This window comes from Schistocerca serialis, chromosome 6, assembly GCF_023864345.2.
Source record: "Schistocerca serialis cubense isolate TAMUIC-IGC-003099 chromosome 6, iqSchSeri2.2, whole genome shotgun sequence".
Lineage (NCBI taxonomy): Eukaryota > Metazoa > Arthropoda > Insecta > Orthoptera > Acrididae > Schistocerca > Schistocerca serialis.
Genome location: NC_064643.1, coordinates 424,744,466 through 424,767,657, shown reverse-complemented (window position 1 = coordinate 424,767,657; position 23,192 = coordinate 424,744,466). Strand labels below are relative to the sequence as shown.

General features: G+C 45.5%; 1 protein-coding gene across 10 annotated transcripts in view; it reads left to right on the top strand.

Moving 5' to 3' along the window:
• Positions 1 to 950: 950 nt before the first annotated feature.
• LOC126484139 (putative beta-carotene-binding protein) overlaps positions 951 to 23,192 on the top strand; it is a 276,025-nt gene continuing 253,783 nt past the window's right edge. For 9 of the 10 annotated variants that reach the window (XM_050107528.1, XM_050107527.1, XM_050107529.1 and 6 more), the window contains exons 1-2: positions 953 to 973; positions 1,829 to 1,937. In XM_050107528.1, coding sequence (XP_049963485.1) covers positions 968 to 973; positions 1,829 to 1,937 — 115 coding nt within the window. In that variant the 5' untranslated portion in view covers positions 953 to 967. Of the gene's footprint in view, positions 974 to 1,828; positions 1,938 to 23,192 lie in introns of all 10 variants that reach the window. The other variant, XM_050107532.1, reaches the window with a different exon arrangement.

Sequence of the window (23,192 nt, the reverse complement as noted above, 5' to 3'; positions counted from 1 at the left end):
GTAGCGTGTATAGCAGCTGCAAATTAAATCGCTGACAGTGGCACAGAGAAGGTTGTCAAGAGACAATGCACGGGGATCTTTCAATCTCCAACTTTATCCCAAGAATGTGAGAATGCTCAGTAACTCCCATCCACGTGAGGAATAATGGGGACTCCTAATTGTAAATTACGCTCTATGATCATATGTGCCTGAAATATGTAGTTCAGTATAGGAAGCTGTCAGGTATACTTTGGTACATATAGGCTCCAGAATCAACAATGAATGGATATACAGCACAGTTATCTATCTACATTCGTAATGTACTATATGGTACACGCAAAGTGGTGGAGGGGTTGTTTAGAAGTGATACAGAAATTGGGAAGCCTGCTGCCACGTTATTGGTCGTTGTTGAAATTACGGGAAAAATGGTAAAATTTTTAAAATTAATTACACTTTTAACTGTGGTGGTTTTTACAATATGTCGACAGTGTGTTGTCCTTTCCTCCATCCACTAGCATGCTCTTGATTACCGCACAATCATTGACTGTTGTCGCTTGTTTCAGAAGGAGAGGGAGTCTTAGTGGGAGCAACACCACCCAGGGATAGCCTGCACCGAAACAGTGATCACGTACATGACTGCAATATGAGGGATCAATCGAAACAGAACAGCCAGACATCTGCTACGACGTCACTGTGAAAAATAGCTTGAAATGCTGAGGTAAGCAGTCACCCTTGGACACCTGTTTGGAAACGCCTCACAATGCCACAAAACTCTTGGAGTTTCCATATGTCACAACGTATTCAATACTTTTCTGTCGATAAGAAACACTGCCTCTCTCTTTTATTTCAGTCATCCTGTGTCTGATGAAGCAGCAGCAATATTTACACCATGCGATGTCGAGTTTTCTGTGGAAGCCATTGGATTGAAACATGTTAATGTTGATATAGCACCTGAATCAGAAGTGGATGTTGTTGTTGAAAAAACAGAATGAAGGTGGAGTATGTAGCCATAGACGTACATTACTTGTATATGTCACAGTAGAGAAAAACAATGCATCAAATAACAGCACCCTGTCTTGTAACTGACGATCTGTGGGTTGCGGTCCTCCTACACTACAAGAGATGAAACTTTACACTGATTTGTGCAGGCAACTTGGACCATTAGCCACCTTCTCCAATGAACTAGTACCCGTATCTTTAATAAGGTCACCATAAATGGTCAATGCCAGCATATAGACAGTGTGATATATATTCAATGAACCATTACCTGTATATTTAATATGTATACAGAAAACACATACTGCATGTGCTGGCATTGACCATTTATGGTGACCCCATTAAATATACAGGTAACAGTTCATTGTAGCAGGTGGCTCATGATCGAAGTTGCCTGCACAAATCAGTGTCAAGTGTTACATCACTTGCAGTGTAGGAGGACAACAACCCACAGACCATCAGTCTCAAGATAGGGTGCTCGACTACCAACATTCAGAATAGATCAGTATGAACTCTATAAGCTATTGTCACGTCCATTTCTAATTCAAAGTAGAGAGACATGAATGCAACCTGGGAGATGCAGATATCCTTCAGTCTGCAGTACCTGTATGTAGGTTCGAGACACGCTGAAATGCAGTAGCAAAATCCTCATCCTTACCCCAGTTCCTGTAACTGCTTGTACTGCTTTTTTCTACTATCACTTGTTGCTGGAGAAGGATGCGTTTGGTGCTGCCCTTACACATCGTGCACATTTGACAGACCTACGACAACATGTTCCTATATCCACAGAGCTGTCAAACAAGATGATCCAGTAGTATTAATTCAGCTCAACCTGTTTCTCCAAATGTTGCAGAAGGTCTCAGATTGGAAAGATCACATGGACAAAACTGCAGACACCGAGGAACAGTTACAAGATATGCTTCGGAGCTGGCTAAAACCACGTCGGAATTTTACTGTAGCAGGTACATATACATCTACATGAATACTCTGCAAATTAGATTTAAGTGCCTGGCAGGGGGTTCATCGAACCACCTTCACAATTCTCTATTAACAAATCTCGTATAGCGTGCGGAAGGAATGAACACCTATATCTTTCCGCACGAGCTCTTATTTCCCTTATTTTATCATGGTTATCGTTCCTCTCCATGTAGGTCGGTGTCAATAAAATATTTTCGCATTCGAAGGAGAAAGCAGGTGATTGGAATTTCGTCATAAGATTCTGTCGCAACGAAAACCGCCTTCCTTTTAAAGATTTACAGCCCGAAACCTGTATCATTTCCGTGACGCTCTCTCTCATATTTCGCGATAATACAAAACGTGCTGACTTTCTTTCAACTTTTTCGATGTACTCCTTCAGTCCCATCTGGTAAGGATCCCACACCATGCAGCAGTATTCGAAAAGAGCACGGACAAGCTTAGTGTAGGCAGTCTCCTTAGTAGGTCTGTTACATTTTCTAAGTGTCCTGCCAGTCTTTGGTTAGCCTTCCCCACAACATTTTCTAAGTGTTCTTTCCAATTTATGTTGTTCGTAATTGTAATACCTAGGTATTTAATTGAATTTACTGCCTTTAGATTAGACTGATTTATCGTGTAACCGAAGTTTAACGAGTTCCTTTTAGCACTCTTGTGGATGACCTCACACTTTTCATTATCTAGGGTCAACTGCCACTTCTCGCACCATTCAGATATTTTTTCTAAATCGTTTGGAAGTTTGTTTTGATCTTCTGATGACTTTATTAGTCGATAAACGACAACGTCATCTGCAAACAACCGAAGATGGCTGCTCAGATTGTATCCCTAATCATTTATATATATATAAGGAACAGCAAAGGGCCTATAACACTACCTTGGGGAACGCCTCAAATCACTTCTGTCTTGCTCATTGAATTTCCATCAATTACTACGAACTGTGACCTCTCTGACAGAAAATCGCAAGTTCAGTCACATAACTGAGACGATAATCCATAAGTACGCAATTTCACTATGAGTCACTTGTGTGGTACAGTGCCAGAAGCGCTCCGGACATCCAGGAGTACGGAATCGATCTGAAATCTCTTGTCAATAGCTCTCAGAACTTCATGTGAATAAAGATATAGTTGTGTTTCACAGAAACGATGTTTTCTAAACCCATGTTGACTGTGTGTCAATAGACCGTTTCCTTCGAGGTAATTCATAATGTTCGAACACAATATATGTTCTAAAATCCTGCTGCATATCGACGTTAGCGATATGGGCCAGTAATTTAGAGGATTACTCGTAATACCGTTTTTGAATATTAGTGTGACCTGTGCAACATTCCAATCTTTGGGTACGGATCTTTCGTCGAGCGAACGGTTGTAAATGATTGTTACGTACGGAGCTAACGAATCAGGTTTGAGAAAGCTGACTTGTTTCGAGATGTGAGAGTGACATGAATACGATTGACTAGTGGCAGTAATCATTAAAAGACATCTCCATAGGAGGTATGTAGTTGAATGAAGAGACTTGATTCCAAATTGCAGACAGAATTTCGATCGGAAAGCATAACAGTATCAGTGCTTTGTATGCGTGCCTGTAGAACCAAAACCGTTCTCTTACGCACGTGACTTGTTGTGATAGTGCTTTTAATAGCGCCGTCCTTCACGACATGGATATTGCCGGTAGAAGAATACTTCTGTGGTCAGCTTCAAATGTCGGTTCTCAGTTGTGTTTCTCGGAAAGAACATTGCCTTCCCTCCAGTTATTCCCATTTAAAAAACCTTGTGTTGCAGTATACTGCAGCTGGCTGAAGCGGCGGTCACGAGGAGTTGGCAACCAGAAATAACGGATTAGCTCAGCCTGTGACAGGTACAAAGAATGCGGCGACCTGTCTAACCTTGCCCTGCGTGTGGACCTCGGGACAGGAATGGTTGCGATCTGCTACTGTTTGAGCGATCACTGACATAATGGCATGGCATCTACTGCTAAGGACTTGGTCATGGTTGAAATGTGTCGTATTTAGTGCTTTTCAGTACATCACAATTGACTCTGTGTTGCAGTGGCGTAAGATGTTTTTCTCTATCCTATCACGCAGTAGATTCCTAGTCCTTCTGAATGTAGAGACGGGAAACATTTTACGAATTCTATAGTTCTTTTAAAAACCCAATCTCAAGGTCAAATTCCCGACTGATCAATTTATTGTTTCCGATAATTGTACTGCGAGCATACCTGCATTCTGTGTGAGCAGCCATGGCTTGTGCGGGTGTGATTCTCTCTTCTTACTGGAGCGAACCGGTGCCACCGTGTAGTAGACGGATGGGCGGGCTAGTATGAGCAATCGGTAGGATATTATCACCAGATATGTTTAGTGGAACGTTGTGGTGGAGGAGGGTGTTTCTGCACGTTAGTGAGTACAAGACCTCAGTTATATTCAGCGCTTAGATCTACTTGTGGCGGAAATTTCATTACTTCATTTGCATAATGCATGTGTGCGATCCTCAAACATTGAAAATATGTTTTTACTATGAAGCAGGATCATCGTATGTGGAGGTGAGTGTTGTAAGCGATGTATTTGAGTGCTGTACAGGATTAAACATTTCAAGTGATAGGGTACTGCTAATGGCTTACTTCTCTCTATTTTTGATATCTAAATTGCGTCATTTTTTTTTTTTTTTTTTTTGGTAGGGTTTAAGGGCGCTCAACTGCTGAGGTCATTGGCGCCCAGTCACTGGTGTTGGAGTACATGGAATCTGCTAAAACTCAAGGGGATGGGGGGACACCAGAAGGACCTGACAAAGATGCAGATAAAATAAGTAAAAAGGTTAAATGTCTTTGGACAAGCCAGTTAAAGTTATAAAACGCAGAATACGAGCAGCTGCTCGAGCGTCATCCCCTAAAACATCCGGTAAAGTAGATGGCAGGGACAGGACAACACGAAATTGACTAAAACGGGGACACGACAATAAAACATGGCGCACTGTTAATGCCTGACCACAAGGGCACTGCGGGGCTGGGTCACCGGAGAGCAGGTAGCGGTGGCTAAACCGGCAATGCCCAATCCGCAACCTGGTCAGAAGGACTTCCTCGCGCCGAGATGGTCGGGAGGATGTTGTCCAAGCAGTTGGGAGCGGTTTTACGGCCCGGAGCTTGTTTCCTTGGAGGGATGACCAAGCATCCCACCACAACGACACAAGCCTCTTACATAAATCCCCATGAACGTCAGATGACGGGACACAATGGGAGGCTGGCCGAGGCAGGAGGACTGCAGCCTTGGCTGCAGCATCCGCAGCCTCATTCCCAGGCACTCCTACATGTCAGGGAACCCACAGAAAGCTGATAGAACCACCAGTATCAGCGAAAGAATGGAGGGACTGCTGTATCCGTTGAATCAAGGGATGGACCGGATAGGGAGCTCCAAGGCTCTGAAGAGCACTGAGTGAGTCAGAGCAGAGTACATACGATGAATGGCGGTGGCGGCGAGCATACTGAACGGCCTGATGGAGAGCAAAAAGCTAGGCCGTAAAGCTGGAACATTGGTCGAGGAGCCGGTATTTAAAGGTGGCGGCCCCGACGACAAAGGCACAGCCGACACCGTCGTCAGTTTTGGAGCCATCAGTGTAAATAAAGGTGTGACCGGCAAGTCGAGCACGAAGTTCGACAAACCGTGAGCAATACACTGCAGCCGGATTACCATCCTTCGGAAGTGAGCTGAGGTCGAGATAAATAGGAACCGGAGCCTGGAGCCAAGGTGGTGTCGGGCTCTCACCCTCTCTGAAAGTGGTAGGGAGGGCAAAATCCAACTGTCGAAGCAGGCGACGGAAGCGGACTCCGGGGGGCAGCAGGGCAGACACATACAAACCGTACTGACGGTCGAGAGAATCGGCGAAGAAGGACTCGTAAGAGGGGTGGTCGGGCATAGACAACAGCCGGCAGGCATACCGACACAGCAGTACGTCGCGCCGGTAGGTCAATGGTAACTCGGCAGCTTCAGCATAAAGACTCGCGACAGGACTAGTGTAGAAGGCTCCGGTCGCAAGACGTATCCCCCAATGGTGGATGGAGTTGAGCCGGTGTAAGAGGGATGGCCGAGCGGACGAGTACACGAAGCTCCCATAATCCAGCTTCGATCGGACTATGGACCGATACAAGCGAAGCAGGACAGTGCGATCCGCTCCTCAAGATGAACCGCTAAGAACTCTGAGGATATTAAGGGAACGTGTACAACGGGCCGCCAAATAAGAGACATGTGGAGACCAACACAGTTTCCTGTCCAACGTGAGCCCTAGAAACTTAGTTGTGTCCACGAATGGGAGAACAACGGGACCGAGATGTAAGGATGGCGGAAGGAACGCTTTATATCGCCAAAAGTTGATACAAACCGTCTTCTCTTCAGAGAACCGGAAGCCATTTGCCACGCTCCAAGAGTAGAGGCTGTCTAGACAACGCTGAAGGCAGCGCTCCAGGAGGCATGTTCTCTGGGCACTGCAGTAGATCGCGAAGTCATCGACAAAGAGAGAGCCTGAGATATTAGGTGGAATGCAATCCATAATTGGATTGATCGCGATGGCAAAAAGGGCTACACTCAAGACGGAGCCCTGAGGCACTCCGTTCTCCTGGAGGAAGACGTCGGACAATACGGAACCCACACGTACCCTAAACCTTCGATCCGTTAAAAAGGAATCAATAAAAAGGGGCAGGCGACCGCGTAGGCCCCACCTATGCATTGTGCGGAGGATACCTCCTCTCCAACAGGTATCGTAAGCCTTCTCCAAGTCGAAGAACACGGCTACCGTTTGGCGCCTTCGCAAAAAGTTGTTCATGATGAATGTCGACAAGGTCACAAGGTGGTCAACAGCGGAGCGGCGGCGACGAAAGCCGCATTGGACATTAGTAAGTAGTCGTCGAGATTCAAGAATCCAGACTAACCGAGCATTAACCATGCGCTCCATCACCTTACAGACACAGCTTGTAAGAGAAATGGGGCGGTAACTAGAAGGAAGGTGTCTATCCTTCCCGGGTTTGGGTATAGGAACAACAACGGCGTCACGCCAACGCATAGGGACTTTACCTTCGGTCCAGACGCGATTGTACGTACGAAGAAGGAAGCTTTTGCCCGCCGGAGAAAGGTGTGCCAGCATCTGAACGTGAATGGCATCTGGCCCCGGAGCAGAGGACCGGGACAGTGCAAGCGCACGTTCGAGTTCCCGCATAGTAAAGGAGGCATTATAAGTTTCCAGATTCAGCGAGTGGAAGGAAGGTCGCCGAGCCTCTTCTGCCTCTTTCCTGGGAAGGAAGACAGGATGGTAATGGGCGGAGCTTGAAACCTCCGCGAAAAAGCGGCCAAAGGCGTTGGAGACAGCCACAGGATCAACAAGGACCTCATTACCTGAGGTCAGGCCCGGTACTTAGGTGTGGGCCTTAATGCCCGACAGCCGGCGCAGGCTACCCCAAACGACGGAAGAGGGAGTAAAACTGTTAAAGGAGCTGGTGAAAGAGGCCCAACAAGCTTTTTTGCTATCTTTGATGACTCTACGGCATTGCGCTCGGAGTCGTTTATATTCAATACAATTCGCCAACGTAGGATGGCGGCGAAAGGTGCGTAAAGCACGTCGTCGAGCACGGACAGCGTCCCTACAAGCCTCGTTCCACCAGGGGACGGAAACGCGACGAGAAGAAGAAGTAGTACGAGGAATGGAATGTTCGGCAGCATTGATGATAACAGCCGTGAGGTATTCGACCTGACTGTCACAACTGGGAAAATCGTGGTCCGGAAAGGTCGCCAGGGAGGAGTAAAGTCCCCAGTCAGCTTTCAGTATGTTCCAGCTTGAAGGACGTGGGGATGGGGTGTGGTGCAGGAGACGAACGACACAGGGGAAGTGGTCGCTCGAATAGGTGTCAGAAAGGACATACCACTCGAACCGACGGGCAAGAGTGGTAGAACAGATCGAGAGATCCAAGTGGGAGTAGGTATGAGTAGAGTCCGAGAGGAAAGTCGGGGCGCCGGTATTGAGGCAGACAAGATTGAGATGGTTGAAGACATCCGCCAAAAGTGAGCCTGTTGGACAGGATGCAGGAGAGCCCCAAAGGGGATGATGGGCATTGAAGTCGCCAAACAACAGGAACGGCGGGGGAAGCTGAACGATCAGGTGCATCATATCAGCCCGACTAACAGCAGATGACGGTGGAGTGTAGATGGTACAAACTGAAAAAGTAAAAGCAGAAAGAGTAATGCGGACAGCTGTTGCTTGGAGTGGGGTGGTCAATGGGATGGGATGGTAATAAACATCGTCCCGAACGAGCAACATGATCCCACCATGAGCTGGGATACTGTCCACAGGGGTGAGGTCATACTGCTCCGAGGTATAGTGGGTAAAGGCAATACAGTCAGTCGGGTGCAACTTGGTTTCCTGGAGACCAAGGACGAGCAGACAGTGCAGGCGGAGGAGCAGTTGTAATTCCTCCTGATTAGATCGAATACCTCTTATGTTCCAATGAAACAAAGCCATCGCTAGTCAAAAGGTTGGGGGAACGAGACGGTGGAAGAGCTGGTCACCTCGATGGCCGCGGAGGGCCAGGTTGCGAGGGAATAACGCTACAACCGACGGGAGGTGGATCCGGTTCCATCGACTCGTCCCCAGCCGCGGCCGCTGTCCCTGGTTGTGTAGGAGGGGCCGCATCATTTGCCGACGAAAGGCCGGCGGAGCGCCTGGCAGCAGAGCGTCCCGGCGAAACTGAGGACGGCCGGGAGCAGCGACTCACGGATGGAGCGTCAGACGAAACGCGCCGGGGTGGAGAGGGGGATAGAGACTTCTTCTTGGAGGCCTTCTTGGAAGGCCGAGGAGGCACAGGGATGGTGGGCTGGACCCGAAGAAGGTCCTCACGCGCGAGGTCCGTTTTGGAACGCCGGACCTCGGAAGCTGGGGTCCAGAACGTTTCCCCGATGGACGCCTGAGAAGAGGATCACTTCGCAGGTGGCGTGGGGGGAGGAGGAGGAGGAGGAGGAGGAAGGGTGGCCCCTGGGGCAGAGGGGGTGGGGGGCACGGGGGAGGAGGATTTGGAAGGGAGGGATTTTGGAGGCGGAGGCAGAGCCCTCTGATGGGCGGAGGAGGCGGAGGGGGGACAGGATAGGGGTGAGGATACCGCGGAAGGAGTGGACACAACTGAGGCGAACGAAGTGGTCAATGACACGGGATGGAGGTGGTCGTACTTCTTCCGGGCCTCAGAATAAGAGAGCCGATCCAAAGTTTTGATTTCTTATATCTTCTTCTCCTTCTGATATGCGGGGCAGTCTGAGGATCTAGGCGAGTGGACGCCAGGACAATTAGCGCACCGAGGTGGTGGGGTGCATGTATGTTCCTCACGAAGAGGACGTCCGCAATCGCCACAAAGGGGCTCAGCCTCACACCGTGACGACATGTGCCCAAAACGCAAACACCTAAAACAGCGCATAGGAGGCGGGATGTAAGGTCGCACGTCACACCGGTAGCACATCACCTTTACCTTCTCTGGGAGAACGTCCCCCTCGAAGGCGAGGATAAAGGCCCCGGTGTCGATGCAACGGTCTTTGGGGCCGCGCTGAACTCGCCAGACGAAATGCATGCCTCGGCGCTCCAGGTTGGCCCTGAGCTCCTCATCAGATTGTTGCAGGAGGTCACGATGAAATATAACCCCCTGCGTCCTATTTAGCGCCAGATGTGGGACAATGGATACTGGGATGTCCCCTAGGCGGTCGCACGCCTGGAGCGCCGCCGACTGTGTGGCGGAGGTGGTCTTGAGAAGAACGGACCCTGAACGCATCTTGCTGAGAGCCTCGATTTCCCCGAAGACGTCCTCAATGTGCTGAACAAAGAACATGGGCTTGGAGGTGGCGAACGTCGCCCCATCGGTTTGAGAACAGACCAAATAGTGGGGGAAGTACTTCGCCCCAAGCCGGTGGGCCTGTCCCTCCTCCCATGGAGTGGCCAAGGGGGAAAGGGCAGGAGAACCAGAACTAGAAACGGTACCTTTTCTTTTGAAAGACGCGGCCGCATAGCGACCTGATACATGTTGACGTTTCATCTGCGAAACGTCCGCCCCGATACCACCCTCTCCGACCAGGGGCTCTCCCCATGGGCGCCACCCAGCCGCAGCAAGGGCCACCTGGCAGGATGACCATTGCCGGGAGTCCTGATGCCCCAAGGAGACGGGCATCTACTCCTTGGCCGACGTGGGGAGGGTGCAGCTCAGGTATCGGCAGTACGATCCCTGTGTTGTCAGGGGGCTACAACCTAGAGGGTACATGACGACCCCACCACAACGGGCTGGCTACCGTGCTGGATTTCTGGTGCCATGGAAAGTCCATCATGATCGCTGGTGCAGATGGAGATGCACTATGGGTGTAACTTGGACAACCCATCAGGCGTTTAGGCCCAATTTGAGGAATAGTGGGTATGGTTACAACGCCAGTGCAATGCTGAGTGCCAAGGTCTTAGTGCACTTAGGACCAGTGGTACACCATGTAAGGTGTCCTTCCCCAAAAGGCTTGTACTTCTGTAGAATTTTGAAAAATGGAGGTCAAACCCCAAGGGGGACCATCACATGGAAGGCCGAAACGGTTGAAACTCCTTTTAGTCGCCTCGTACGACAGGCAGGAAAACCTCGGGCCTATTCTTAACCCGGACCCGCAGGGGGGTAAATTGCGTCAGTTCTCCCTTTGTCTCCAGCATTAACCAACAGGAAATTCCAGTGGGACCACACTGCTGAGGTCATCGGTTCCTAGGCTTACACATTACTTACTCTAACTTGAATTAAGTTACGCTAAGGACTACATACAAACACTAATGCCCAAGGGAGGACTCGAACCTCCGACGAGGGAAATGCACGAAATGTCGCAAGGTGCCTTAGACCACGGGGAGTGGTCTCTTGAGAAAGACAGAGACAGGAAGTGAGTCTGGAATTTCCCATTCAACAGAATGCCACCAACTGATGCTTTGTTTTGGAGCCGTGAGGTCAAAGGAGCCCGATGTGCGGTCCGTGATCGGTAGTATTTAGTAAAGTGATCAGCAAGTAAGACATTGGGTGATTCTGATCTTCGTGGCGGTGCCCTGAGGATAAACACATTAACGGGAGACCCAAAATGGTGGCGCCTATACCGCACTATATTTCATTCATGATCTGTAGACCCCATTTGCAGAGTTAAACTGTCAGCGCAATATGACTGCTGTATGTTTCTCGATCTGTACAAAACAGTTTGCCACTGACGTACTAGTAATTTGCCTTTCTGCAGAAAGTGGCGATGGGTTTCAAAATATGTTATGAACTTCTAGAAATGCAATTGGTCTAGTTTTCCCATCTGTGCTGAGACAACAGTGTGCTTCCAAAAGTGAAGAAAGAAAAGAAATAACATCCCTGTCTCCGGTAGAAAATATGAAGTAACCTCACTCATCGTTTCCATGCATGATCATAATAAAGAAGCGCTTACTTGTTTAAATATTCCATACTCCAATCGATTTCCTTACAAATTCTTTGAATAAACTATATTCAATACATCACCTAGTATCTTGTAAATTGCTTAACCAAACAGTATTCCATACACTGCAGCCAATGTCCCAACAAATTTTTTAATTAAATATATAGAAACTATATGCCATACACTTCCTTGTATTCCATGAACTGCTTAAGTGAACAATATTCTACAAATTGTCTAAATTGTTTAAACAATATTCCACACAATAAACGATTTCTTGCCAAATGGTCTATTGGCTGAGTCTTTTCCCTGGCAATTTCCAGGTGGGGGAGGCTAGTGAAGTACTTGGGGGTGGCCAGAGGGAGTGGGGTTAATTGAGCGATTTAGCTAATTAGTACCTCGAATTGATATGAAAAGTATGCATGTATGGGCGAGGGGAGTTCCCAGGGTGGTTGGGGAGGAGAAGGGGGAGGTGGAGCAAGAGGGGGATTAGGAGGGTTGGGAGTTTCTTGGAAAGCTACTAAACTGAACAATATGTTGAAGACATGTCAATCGAAAGACTACAATATGTTTACCCCTGACTGTATACTTGCCCCTGATGTAGGCAACCCACAATCTGTTCTGATATCTTTGTTGCCCTACTAATAACGTCAGAGTCGATGGCTGGATATAGAATGCATTTTGTGCAAGGGCGGCAGTTGTGCAGTTTATGATCAGCGTAATTTGTTATGTAACCTCCCCGCAAGAACTAATATGACATGCAAACACTTACAAGAAGAATAAAAATTCAAATTGAACCCAGTTATTATTCAGAACAAGTAAGTCAGTGTGAATTTAAGTCCCACCGTTTATGCCAACTGAGACATTTGTTATTACTAAATAATAATCATGCACAATTAATTAATACTGTCATACTCAACACTGAATCGTTCTCACATTGGTATGCTGTGCCGGTTCTTTTACAGATTCTGTAAGCAATCTCTCTATATATGGTAAGCAACACCACTCAAAGGTGACAGCTACATGAACAGTTTCACGTAGCACAGAAGATTGCTACTGCGCCAACCCTAACAACTCAGGTTTGCGAACTGAAACATGAGGTACTACATAGCCATTCATGCAAGAAGAAATCTAAACACGTATGACGTTAAAACTTCATCAAATGGTACGTATCAAGAGAACAATGCTGTCAACCCCTGTCTGCTGTCAGGAAAAAAGGTTCCACAACTGCCTGGCCTATTACATCAAATACAATGAATCACGTAACATAGCTACAGTTAAAGTGTTTATTAACACGGAAATTGTGCCAAGTGCTACAAATGCTCACCTTGAGTCCTGCTAATTCCTATGCATTGAAGTGACATGTCATGAGATAGTGATACTCACAAACACAGACAGAGGTAGTACCGTGTCTACTATATAAAAAAGAGCAATACAATTGGGAGAGCTGTCATTTGTACTCAGGTGATTGACATGGAAATGTTTTAGTTGTGATTTTGGCCGCGTGATTGGATTTAAAGGACTTTGAATGTGGAATGGTGGTTACAGCTTGATACATCGGACACTCCATTTCCAAAATCGTTTCGGAATGCAGTATTCCGAGATCCACAGTGTCAACAGCGTGTGGAGAACACCTACGTTCAGGCATCACCTCTCACCACAGAAAACGCAGTGGACAATGGGCTTCACGTAACAACGGATTTATCAGCTTTAACAGACAAGCAACACTGCATGAAATACAGGAATCGATGTGGGACGTAAGAAGAACGGATCCGTTAGAACAATGCGGAGAATTTTGGCATTACTGGGCATTGACAGCAGACGAGTGAGGCGTGTGCCCTTGCTAACACCATGATATAGTCTGCAGCGCCTCTCCTGGAATCAGGACCGTATCGGTTGGACCCTACACGTCTGGAAAACGGGGAGTCCAAATATCAGTGGTAAGAGATGATGGTGAGCTTCGAATGTGGCATAGACCTCACAAACCCATGAATCCAAGATGTCAACAAATTACTATGTAAGCTGGTGGTGGCTCCATATTGGTGTGGGCTGTGTTTACACAGAATGGACTGGGTCCCCTGGACCAACTGAACCGATCAATGACTAGAAATGGTTACGTTTGGCTACTTGGAGACCACTTGCGCCAATTCATAGATTTCACGTTCCCAAAGAACGATGCATCATTCCACAACTGTTGGTGATTGGTTTGAAGAACATTCTGAACAATTCTAAAGAAAGATTTTGAGCCGCGCTAATTATCGATTGTCGTCTGGTGATTAGTCTTCCGATCAGAGACGCTGATATGAGGGCCTTCAACTGGAAGACCATTTAAGCGCTAGCGGCGCGTAGGTTTCTCTCTTGTCCTTCAAGTTTTGCGAGGCTACTCCATGAGGTGGCTGGTCACGAGGCTGCTGGCAGAGTGAGAGAGCCAGCGGGCGATGCAGTGCGGGACGTGTAGTCTGCTGTGACTATGTGGAGAGGCATGGTCGCTGAGTAGATTCCAACTAGAGTGCTGTAATCCAGCTGAGGTACCAGTCTGCACTGATGTTCACAAAAAGCGGTGCGGTTTGGTGGTTGGGATGGTTTGGTGGGTAAAAGGCTGTCTAAAGTAATAGTGTGTCCACAGCCTGGTTACAGTAGAAGTAAGGTTCCATTTACACCATTACATACTATTCTGTCATTGAATTACGCCGCTGAGAGTATATGTCATGAAAAAGCTGGTTGGTGTAAGTGATTTGATGTTGGTAATTTGCCCACGTTGTACTTCTCAAGGTTCTTCCGTTCGTTAAGAATTGTCTTTCGTTCACGTGGCTCTAATTAGGTATGGTGTGCATGTTTAAAGAACGATTATATGCTGCTGTTGTTGTCTCGTCGTACTTTCGATATTTTGTGCCTTAAAGAGAGTTCCTTTTATTCAACTTATATGTAAAGATTACCTGGATGGATGATCACTGAATTCTTTATAATTGTAGTACGAGTAAGTGGGCTGACCCTGTAGCATCTCGAAAAGTGAGGTGTTTGTGAACTAGCTGCTGACTTACTGAGTGTGTGTGGAATATCAGTATGTGACTGTGCACACCTGTTGATCTGAAATTGCTTCATAAAATCTAGTGCTCTTGTTTGGATTGGTCAGGTAGCTACATCTTACCTGAACTATCACGAATTCACTGATATTATTGATTGTTTACGTTGGTATGAGAGGGAGCAATCATCCATTGGTTTAATTCGCAGTTGGATAAATTAGAAGTTTAAAATTGAATGGGTTTGTGGCTTTTACCGCCAAGGGTTGGATCTAGTACCTTTAACTGCTTTTCATTCTAAATTGTGCGCGTGCGCGTGCGCTCGTGGGGCTACGTATGTCTGTTCCTCTCACTAAACATCTTAACTATGCGCTGTCACTTCCTGTCTATGCCTGGTGTTAACAGGTTTGCGTCACAGGTATCAACTTATTCTTACCAGAGGGGTCCAGACGTGCTATATTATAAAGAGAAAGCAAGGAAGTGAGCTGAAGTACCTCCCATTTGTAAATTTAATACTAATATTGTGGTGCATAAACCCTCCCCCACCAGTATCGTCGTTTGTCCCTTGGTTGTCAAATGGATTTGCAAGTGTTGTATCTCTTGATTAATTGATTGTCTCGAGAGATTTCTCGACTCAGCTGTTTCTGAAATTGTGAGTTATAATTAAATTTTTTAAGGAGAAAAGTTCATACTTGAAGATTCTTGGAATTCTTTGTACCTGTTGTTTATTGTCAATGTTATTTTACCGTTACGAATCAGAATTTTGAAGTTAATCATATTCTTCATGACTGGTTTTAATAGTTTGTTTATTGTTTACCAAGAGACTAACAATAAATCCGTTCTTAAGATATGTTCGTGAAGTGGCTTGGCACATTACACTCCACTCTCGCTTCTACCGTTTCAGATTTGGCCACCCAGATTACCCGACATGAATCCCTTTGAACTTTAATGCGTCGTAATCAAGAGGTCAGTTCATGCCCAAAACCCTGCACCAGCAACACTTTCGTAGTTACGGATGGCTACCGAAACAGCATGGGTCATTATGGGTAGGATATCACGTGAGAAAGGGGCAGGCTGAGTTATGCAGGCAAGCTGAATTTAGCATGAGTGATGCTTTTTAGATCCATGCTCTCCGCCCGTCCATTGATATTTAACCCCTTCCTTTAACAGCTTTGTTAACGGCTAAGCTATTTTAGCAAAGTCTTTTACAGATTTACGATAATATGAACATAACCCAGTATGTGATTGTAATTGCTTCGTTGTACGTGATGTCGGAAAATTTTGAACTGCCTCTGTTAATCGAGGATCGGTTTGAACCCCTTGTTCACTGATTACATGACCCAAATATTTGACTTGCGTCTGCGCAAAATTATATTTTTCTAAACTTAATGTTAACCGTGCCGACCACAGCCTTCTAAAGACTTCTCTGAAAGGCGATACATGTTCTAGTATATCCTTCGAAAATACTATGTCATCAAGGTAAGCCATACTTGTTTTTGATTTCAATCCCCGTAAAATCGCATCTAATAATCGCTGAAAAGTTACCGGTGCATTCTTCAACCAGAACGGCATACATTTATACTGATAGTGCCCCCCAGGAACAGTAAAAGCTGTCTTAGCCCTATCCTCTGGTACTACTTACGAATGATGGTATCCACTTCATAAATCCATCGTCGTAAGATACTTATATGGTTCCTAATTGTCCAATGGGTCCGTGATATTCGAAATCGGATATGCGTCCGGAATGGCTTTCGCTTTCAGAAACCTATAATCACAACAAAACCTATATTTCCTTGTACCATCCACCGACTTCTTAAGTACGAGAACTACATTGCTTGAATACGGATTATCGCTATGTTCTGTGATTCCATCCTGTAGTAGTAGTTCTGTAAAATCTTCTAGTAGCGGTAGCATTTGACGTGGCATCCTATACGGTTTCCTAAACACTGGTGTATTATGCTCTGTTGGTATGCTTGGTAATCGGTGTTGCCGGTAACCTACCCTCCGTTAAGATAAATCGCAAAATGTCAATAACAATTCCTTCAACGCGACCCTGTCATGTCCCTGCAAATTCTGTAATTTTTCCCTTAATTGCGCTGCATCGTCGTTTTCCTTATGGCTCACCTCTAAATCCTCCCTATCGAGGTCATCTTCATCTAAAAACCGCAAAGTGGCCAATACCAACCGTTTCGACAAGCTAAAATCCGGTCAGCAAGTTATCTATACTTACAGGAACGCTATAATCTCCTTCCACGAAACTTGCGTGAGCTAAACTCATCCGCACAAAACAGTGCGCATTATCGAACTCTTCATTACTCGAGTGTGGCCCCACCATGTACAACGTCTCCTTCGGTAAGTCCGTTGAGACGCCCTGCTTAACCCGCAGGACATGACAGATAGAATATTTTGTGGAAACGGGCCTAAATGAGGGGCTGTCAGTTACACTCGAACATACAACTTTATTATTTGATGAAACATTACAAGAGCCGAAAAAAATATTTTGAACACACAGCTTCAATCTCTGGGATTTAATTACCGGCTGAAAGCCAGTTTAATTTAAAAACGGCTGAAGGTCGACAACTTAAAACGCAAGCATAATCAGAAATTTAAAATGCAAGTCTTATCTTAAAACAGTTCTTTAGTTAGGCTGAAGTAAACAAGTTAAATTCAAATCGGCTAAAGGCCGAACACTTAAAACTCCAAAACATTAATTTTATTCTAAGTACCAAAGTTCTTACGTGAAACTATTCTTTAATTTAGGCTGAAGGCCTTAAGAACAAACAACTGAAACACAAACTGGCTGAAGGCCGAAGGCTTAAAAATTTAAAAAAAAATGTTTAAAGTGCCAAAGGGCTTACGTGAAACAGTACTTTAACTAGGCTGAAGGCCTTAAGAGAATACAACTCTAATTTAAAACACAAAAGCGGCTAGAAGCCATACGAGTACCAATAACAAGAACAAATTTTAAAAAAACTAAGGCTGTGCGCACAAGGGCGCCCAAATGTTTGATGGTTAGCCTGTAATTCAAACACTAACGCTCGCTTAGGTGAGACAGGCAGTCGGGCCAACCATTCACGATCTGACGACAACCAAACCAACAGTCAGCGGACCCACCGAGAAGATAACTTCCACTTCACCCGACCAGGGCACAGCACGGAGTTCAACAGAACAACGTAGAAGATATTGTCGCCCACAATCAATCATACACAGAGCTGTCAAACTACACACCGTGCTGGACAGCAACAACACGATGAGTAAACTACACTGCCTGAAATTTACGTCAACGCCCAGGGCTGGTAACCGGAACGATAACGGCCACTACGCAGAAGATTCTGCTGGTGCCCTTCAATTCAAATAACCAAATACAGTGAAACTCCACCGGAGGGTGGCTAGAACTATCTAACTTGAAAACCATGATGCTGCTCGCCGGAATATCCTAACAGCCGGCAAAGAACTCCAAACGACACAATGTGAACAGTCATGACTTGCTGTTAGGTTAAATCAAAATTCAACTCTCGTGTCGAGGGTCGGTGAGTCACGGACCTCGTAGCAATGGGAACAGTGCCACACTCTTTGACATCGCGTAGAGACTGCCAGCGGACCCCGGCCATACTACACCCCGCTGACATTTCCTCACTGATCCACGCCAACCGACTGACTCCTCAGAGCCAGTACGCAAACAACATTTAAAATAACTTGTCAGTCAAAATCACAAAAACCACACACAGTTTCACGAACACTTGCAGGAAGAACCAGCCAATACTAACGGCAGTGACTGTACAATAACAAGGACGAATCACAAGTCGCCACACACAGCCAATCCATAAGCGATCGCCGGCCAAATACACGTTGTCCGGCAAGACGACCGACCGACGACCAACCGAAGTCCTCGCCCCTTCAGTCATGAGTGTAGGAAAGCGTCGGGCGAGTCATGGTGGTCCGGACCTCATTGCAGCCATGCCGCGACTGAACTAGTGCTACGTGCCAACTCGAACACTGCCAGGTCCGAACTAACAACACACGACGACCGGGAAGTAATAGCAGTCCAGCAAAGATAATACGGCAGGGCCTATATCGATAGGCGCTGCTGCTGCCACTCGCTGGCAGGCAAGGCAGTAACTCAGTGACACCAGTAATTGAAAATTAACATAACGAGGTGGCAGTACGGTAAAAACAAGGTGTAAACTAAGAAATGGGATGAACACAGCCACGCACGGCTCATCCGTATTTATCGAAACCCAAACTACCTTCCCTGTACCTGCCGGTATGTTATCCTGCTGATCGACCTTTATTGAATCCGTTCGCAGTTTAGCTGGCGTCACCTTCATGATAAGTGCGCCTTGCTACATTCGATAATTTGCAACCGTTTCTCCCATGCGAAACATTGTTCCACCGAGTTCCACTGTTCGTTGCCAAAGATCTACTTCGCACGATGTTTGTCAAGGAAGACTAGTCCTAAAATCACCGAATACGCCTCACCTACACATGGTAACGCATCTACCTGCTCACTAAACTTAGTTCCTGCGATCACGAATTGATGCACCGCCGTACCCAATGACTCAACTTTATTATCTCCCACCCCACGTAACCTATAACATGGTGGCTCCAGCCTTCTCCTGCTAACCAGGTCTAGACTAATAACAGACGCGTGTGGCCCCGTGTCAACCAGAAACCTTGGTTCCCTTCCGTTCACCAAGCCTAATAAGCAGCATTCCGTCTGTGCACCTACAGGCGAATATACCTAATTTCACTGCTCTCCGACGGTTGAAACAATCCCGTTCTCGTTTAACGGCTGCTGCCGCCAAAGTTGTCCCCTACTTTTAATTATGGACAGAACAAGGAGGACTTGAAAAGCAGATTATCACTGGCAAAAAGGGTATCCTGGCCAAGAGTAGTCGACTACTATCAAACATACGTCTTAATTTGAGGAATAAATTTCCGAGGATGTGCGTTTAGAGCACAGCATTGTATGGTAGTCAGTCGTAGACTGGAGAAACCGAAAAAGGAATCGAAACCTTTGGGATGTGGTGCTACACAAGAATGTAGAAAATTAGGTGGGCTAATAATATAAGGAATGTGAAGGTTCTCCGCAGGATCGGCGAGGAATGATTGTATGGAAAACAAGAAGAAGGGACTGGACGGTAGAACGTCTACTATAACGTCAGCGAATAAGTTCCGTGGTTCTACAGAGAGATGTAGAGAGTAAAAGCTCTAAAGGAAGACAGATATAGGAATGCATATAGCAAATAATTGAGGACATAGGTTGCAAGTGGTACTTCGAGATGAAGATATTGGCACAAGAGAGGAATTCGCGCTGGGTCACATCAAACCAATAAGAAGACTGTAAAAGAAAAGAAAATCGCTTTCGACCATCGAAAAACTATAGATGGCCTATGTATGCTCACTAGTATACTAGCGATGTACTTATTTATTTACTTAAGCAGTATTTTGATTTTTAATGTAAGTTTACGTAGTTTAGATATCTAAAATATCGGTCCCGGTACCAAATATTTCGTAATATCGCAGAAAATTTCAGATGAACGATACTGTAAGTATCGAGTAGTCCCAGGGAAAGAAAAAGCCTACCACCACTACCAAAGTGAGACTTAAATGAAGTACTAACCACGAGGAAGCGTCTAATGACATTACACACAAGTACGTTGTTCACTGTATGAGTGAGTCGCTAGACTGATAAAATGACTAAGAATGGTTTTTTTGGCATGACAGGGCATTTACTTGAATGTATTAACATAATGTCCTCTGACATGAACCAGCTGATGTGAATTACAGTGTTGATTTGTAGCAAAGAACATGGATGAGCGTTGTGAATTATTGGGAAACCAAGTAATGCAACACCGTTGATATTGTTCAGTTAGTGGGGTAAAACTCTTGCAGTTCAAACTAACAAGAAAATCGTCCCGTGAATTCCTTCGTTCACACTTGAAACTTAGCTACAAGTGCTGAGGTGCCTCAAGCTTTATTTGCGATAATTATACAATAATTCAGCAAAGTTGCGAAGTACGCTGAACTAGTGTCAGAATGTCAGAGAAATCAGACAAAGGTGAAGGTGAGAATCATATTCACGAAGGGAATGTGTGGAAATAAATTACGAGAATCTTTAACTCCGAAGAGTTGTAATATCTACGCTGTAAGGAACACTTTGAAGTTGTTCTAGAAATCGAAGCAGAGGAAGATCAGTAAGTGGCAATTGTACAACGCACGAGAAGATCAAAAAATAATGTAAAACTTGTAGCTCACATTTTTATCTATTGACAGAGAATGTAATTACCTAACCACAACACTCAGTCAGCTTTGTTATTGAGATACCTTCCTCAGTCAACTATAGCTCCTAAGCCTAAATGTTAATTTTGATGTGAATGACGAAATAGTGCTAGTACGTCAATGTGGAAATCTGATGAAAAATGGTCTACGGAAGACAAACCTCCGACCTAAAACCCACAACACTCTTGGGTAAAGCAGAAATACGGATAATGTTAACATATTCGAAAAACTTCATCACCCAGTTTCCGCTCTGTTAATCTCGTCCACTTTCCTGTTTGTGAGGCTTGTTCGCATTTCAACGTAAGACAACTGGAATTTCTTGCAGAGCCTGCTGGATGGATCGATGAATGTGTCTAGTGGTGTAGTTAGCGTTGTCTAACTCACTGTCCAAGCCCAAAATCTGAGATTATCTCTCAGAAAAGTGGTGTAACTGCCTTTATTTTATCGCTGCTTATTCTCCTTAACCTAAACTAAAGTTCAGTAACAAGTGACTGGAATATTTGAAATCGTAGTGCAAGACAGCAAGACGCCAAGTGTAGTCGAAAATATACATTAACGTTTACATTGTACTTGAGTGTATACTTCAACAAAATGTGTAGTAGAAACAAATGACATAAAAATCTACAATGCGGAGGATCCAGGTTCATTTCCTAGTAACATTTGGAATTTTTCCTTTGTGGGGATTTTGGGAACGAGGTCGCCTCACCCAACTGGGAATCATCTTACATGAGAAATTCCACTTGAACGGTATATAAAGCCCACAAAGGTCAAAAGAGCGATACGATGACCCCATGGCACGTACCACATCTGAATGAAGCTAAATGGGAGACGCTGATATGACAGTTGCTTAAGTAAATGGTTTAATAACTATACTAAAAAGGATGTTCCGAATAGAAAGTATGTGTTTCGAACGAATAGTATAAAACTTTTGAAAACGATCACTACAGGACATTACAAGACAACACTGAGGATCAATGCACACAGTATGTATAACCTATGACTGTCATGAATAAAGATGCTAACAAACCATAATGAACACTTTCCATAGGGTCTTCACTGCTTGAAACTTTCTTTGAGTTTTAAATTGCATGCTACACCAGGATATGAACATCAGCTCTTACCATTCACGGGTAATGTTCTGTCTATTCAGCTACCCAGCGCTTTACTGCCGCCGACCCCAATGCTGCAGGAAGGCCACTTGTGCTTCCAGAATAACTATATATGAAAAGCTGTAGGATTTGTAGTAGGAACCTTCACATCCAAACAGTATGTACTGGGGCACTTGCCCACGTGTACCTGGTATGGGGTTGTGAACTCCAGTGCACTGTGTGCAGAAGTACGTCAAATGGCTGATGGTACGGGTAGATCAGTATAGTGGCGAGGAGACCTTGTTTAATATGGACACTCAGGAAGCCGGTAGCGCTTGCTTAGCTGCTGGGCGAGATGGCATAGCCAGGTTAAGACATAGGTGAGGCTGGTTGACGGATGTACCAGTGAGAGGCGATAGAAGCATCTAGGCGCAGAACCTGAAACTGCATCTCGCCAGCGGCGTTCCGTACTGGCAGACTCATTTGCTCGGTGTCAGAGAGCCGTAGTTCCATCTTTAGACAGTCATTGTGGTGGTTGGACTCTTTGGCAGGCTCCCGTCGAGACGATGGTTGAATGGTGGCATCTTGGTGGTGGAATCAAAACTATAATCGAGGCAGATTCGATGTTTCTATGTACTAGTGAACGTTTGCTTTTGTGTGGCCACCGAAAATGTCACGTTCACCACAAGTTGAAGAGTCAGTGGTTTCGGCAGCTCACTAGTCACCACAACGAATGGTGGGCTGTGGCTGCCGTATAATGGGGCGCCGAAAGTGTATTACATAACCACTACACAATGATGGTAGACGTTTGCAACACCAAAAATACGGATAGAGTACATGTTGCTCGATAAAAATTTTCGACGCTTAATGTCCGTTGATTTCTTGTACTGTACTGCTAATTCTGATTCTGTAAGCGTTATTACACAAACTATATTTAATACATAATGGATTTAACAGTGTATTTATTTGAAAATTTATGTAATTGATTGCAGTTATAAATATTGTAAATTGCTAGGTAATATCCAAAGGATCTTAATTTTAATCTCTGGATAGATACGACGAAATGGCAGTAGCGATGACGTTGTTTATCTTTGCGTATGGAGAGTTTGTATCGAGCTGCGAGAGGAGAGGAAGCAGCGCAGCTTCAGTCATGAAAGAATGGGAAAGTGTTTGTTGGGTGCTTCCGCAGACGCAGTGTGTAGCTCTGATCGCGCCAGTGTAGCCGCACTTACTTCGTTAAGCGCCAGTATTGACAGCTGAGTAGGAGTGAACAGGCGGAGGATGCTGCAGTTTCAATTATTGCCTGTCCCATAACTATTCGTGGTTCACTCTTCTCAGGTGACAGAAGAGGTGATGTAATGGTTGAGCTGTTAGTTTCAGATACCCATTTTTTATGACACCCTGTTCGTTTGTTTTTCTGCGTGG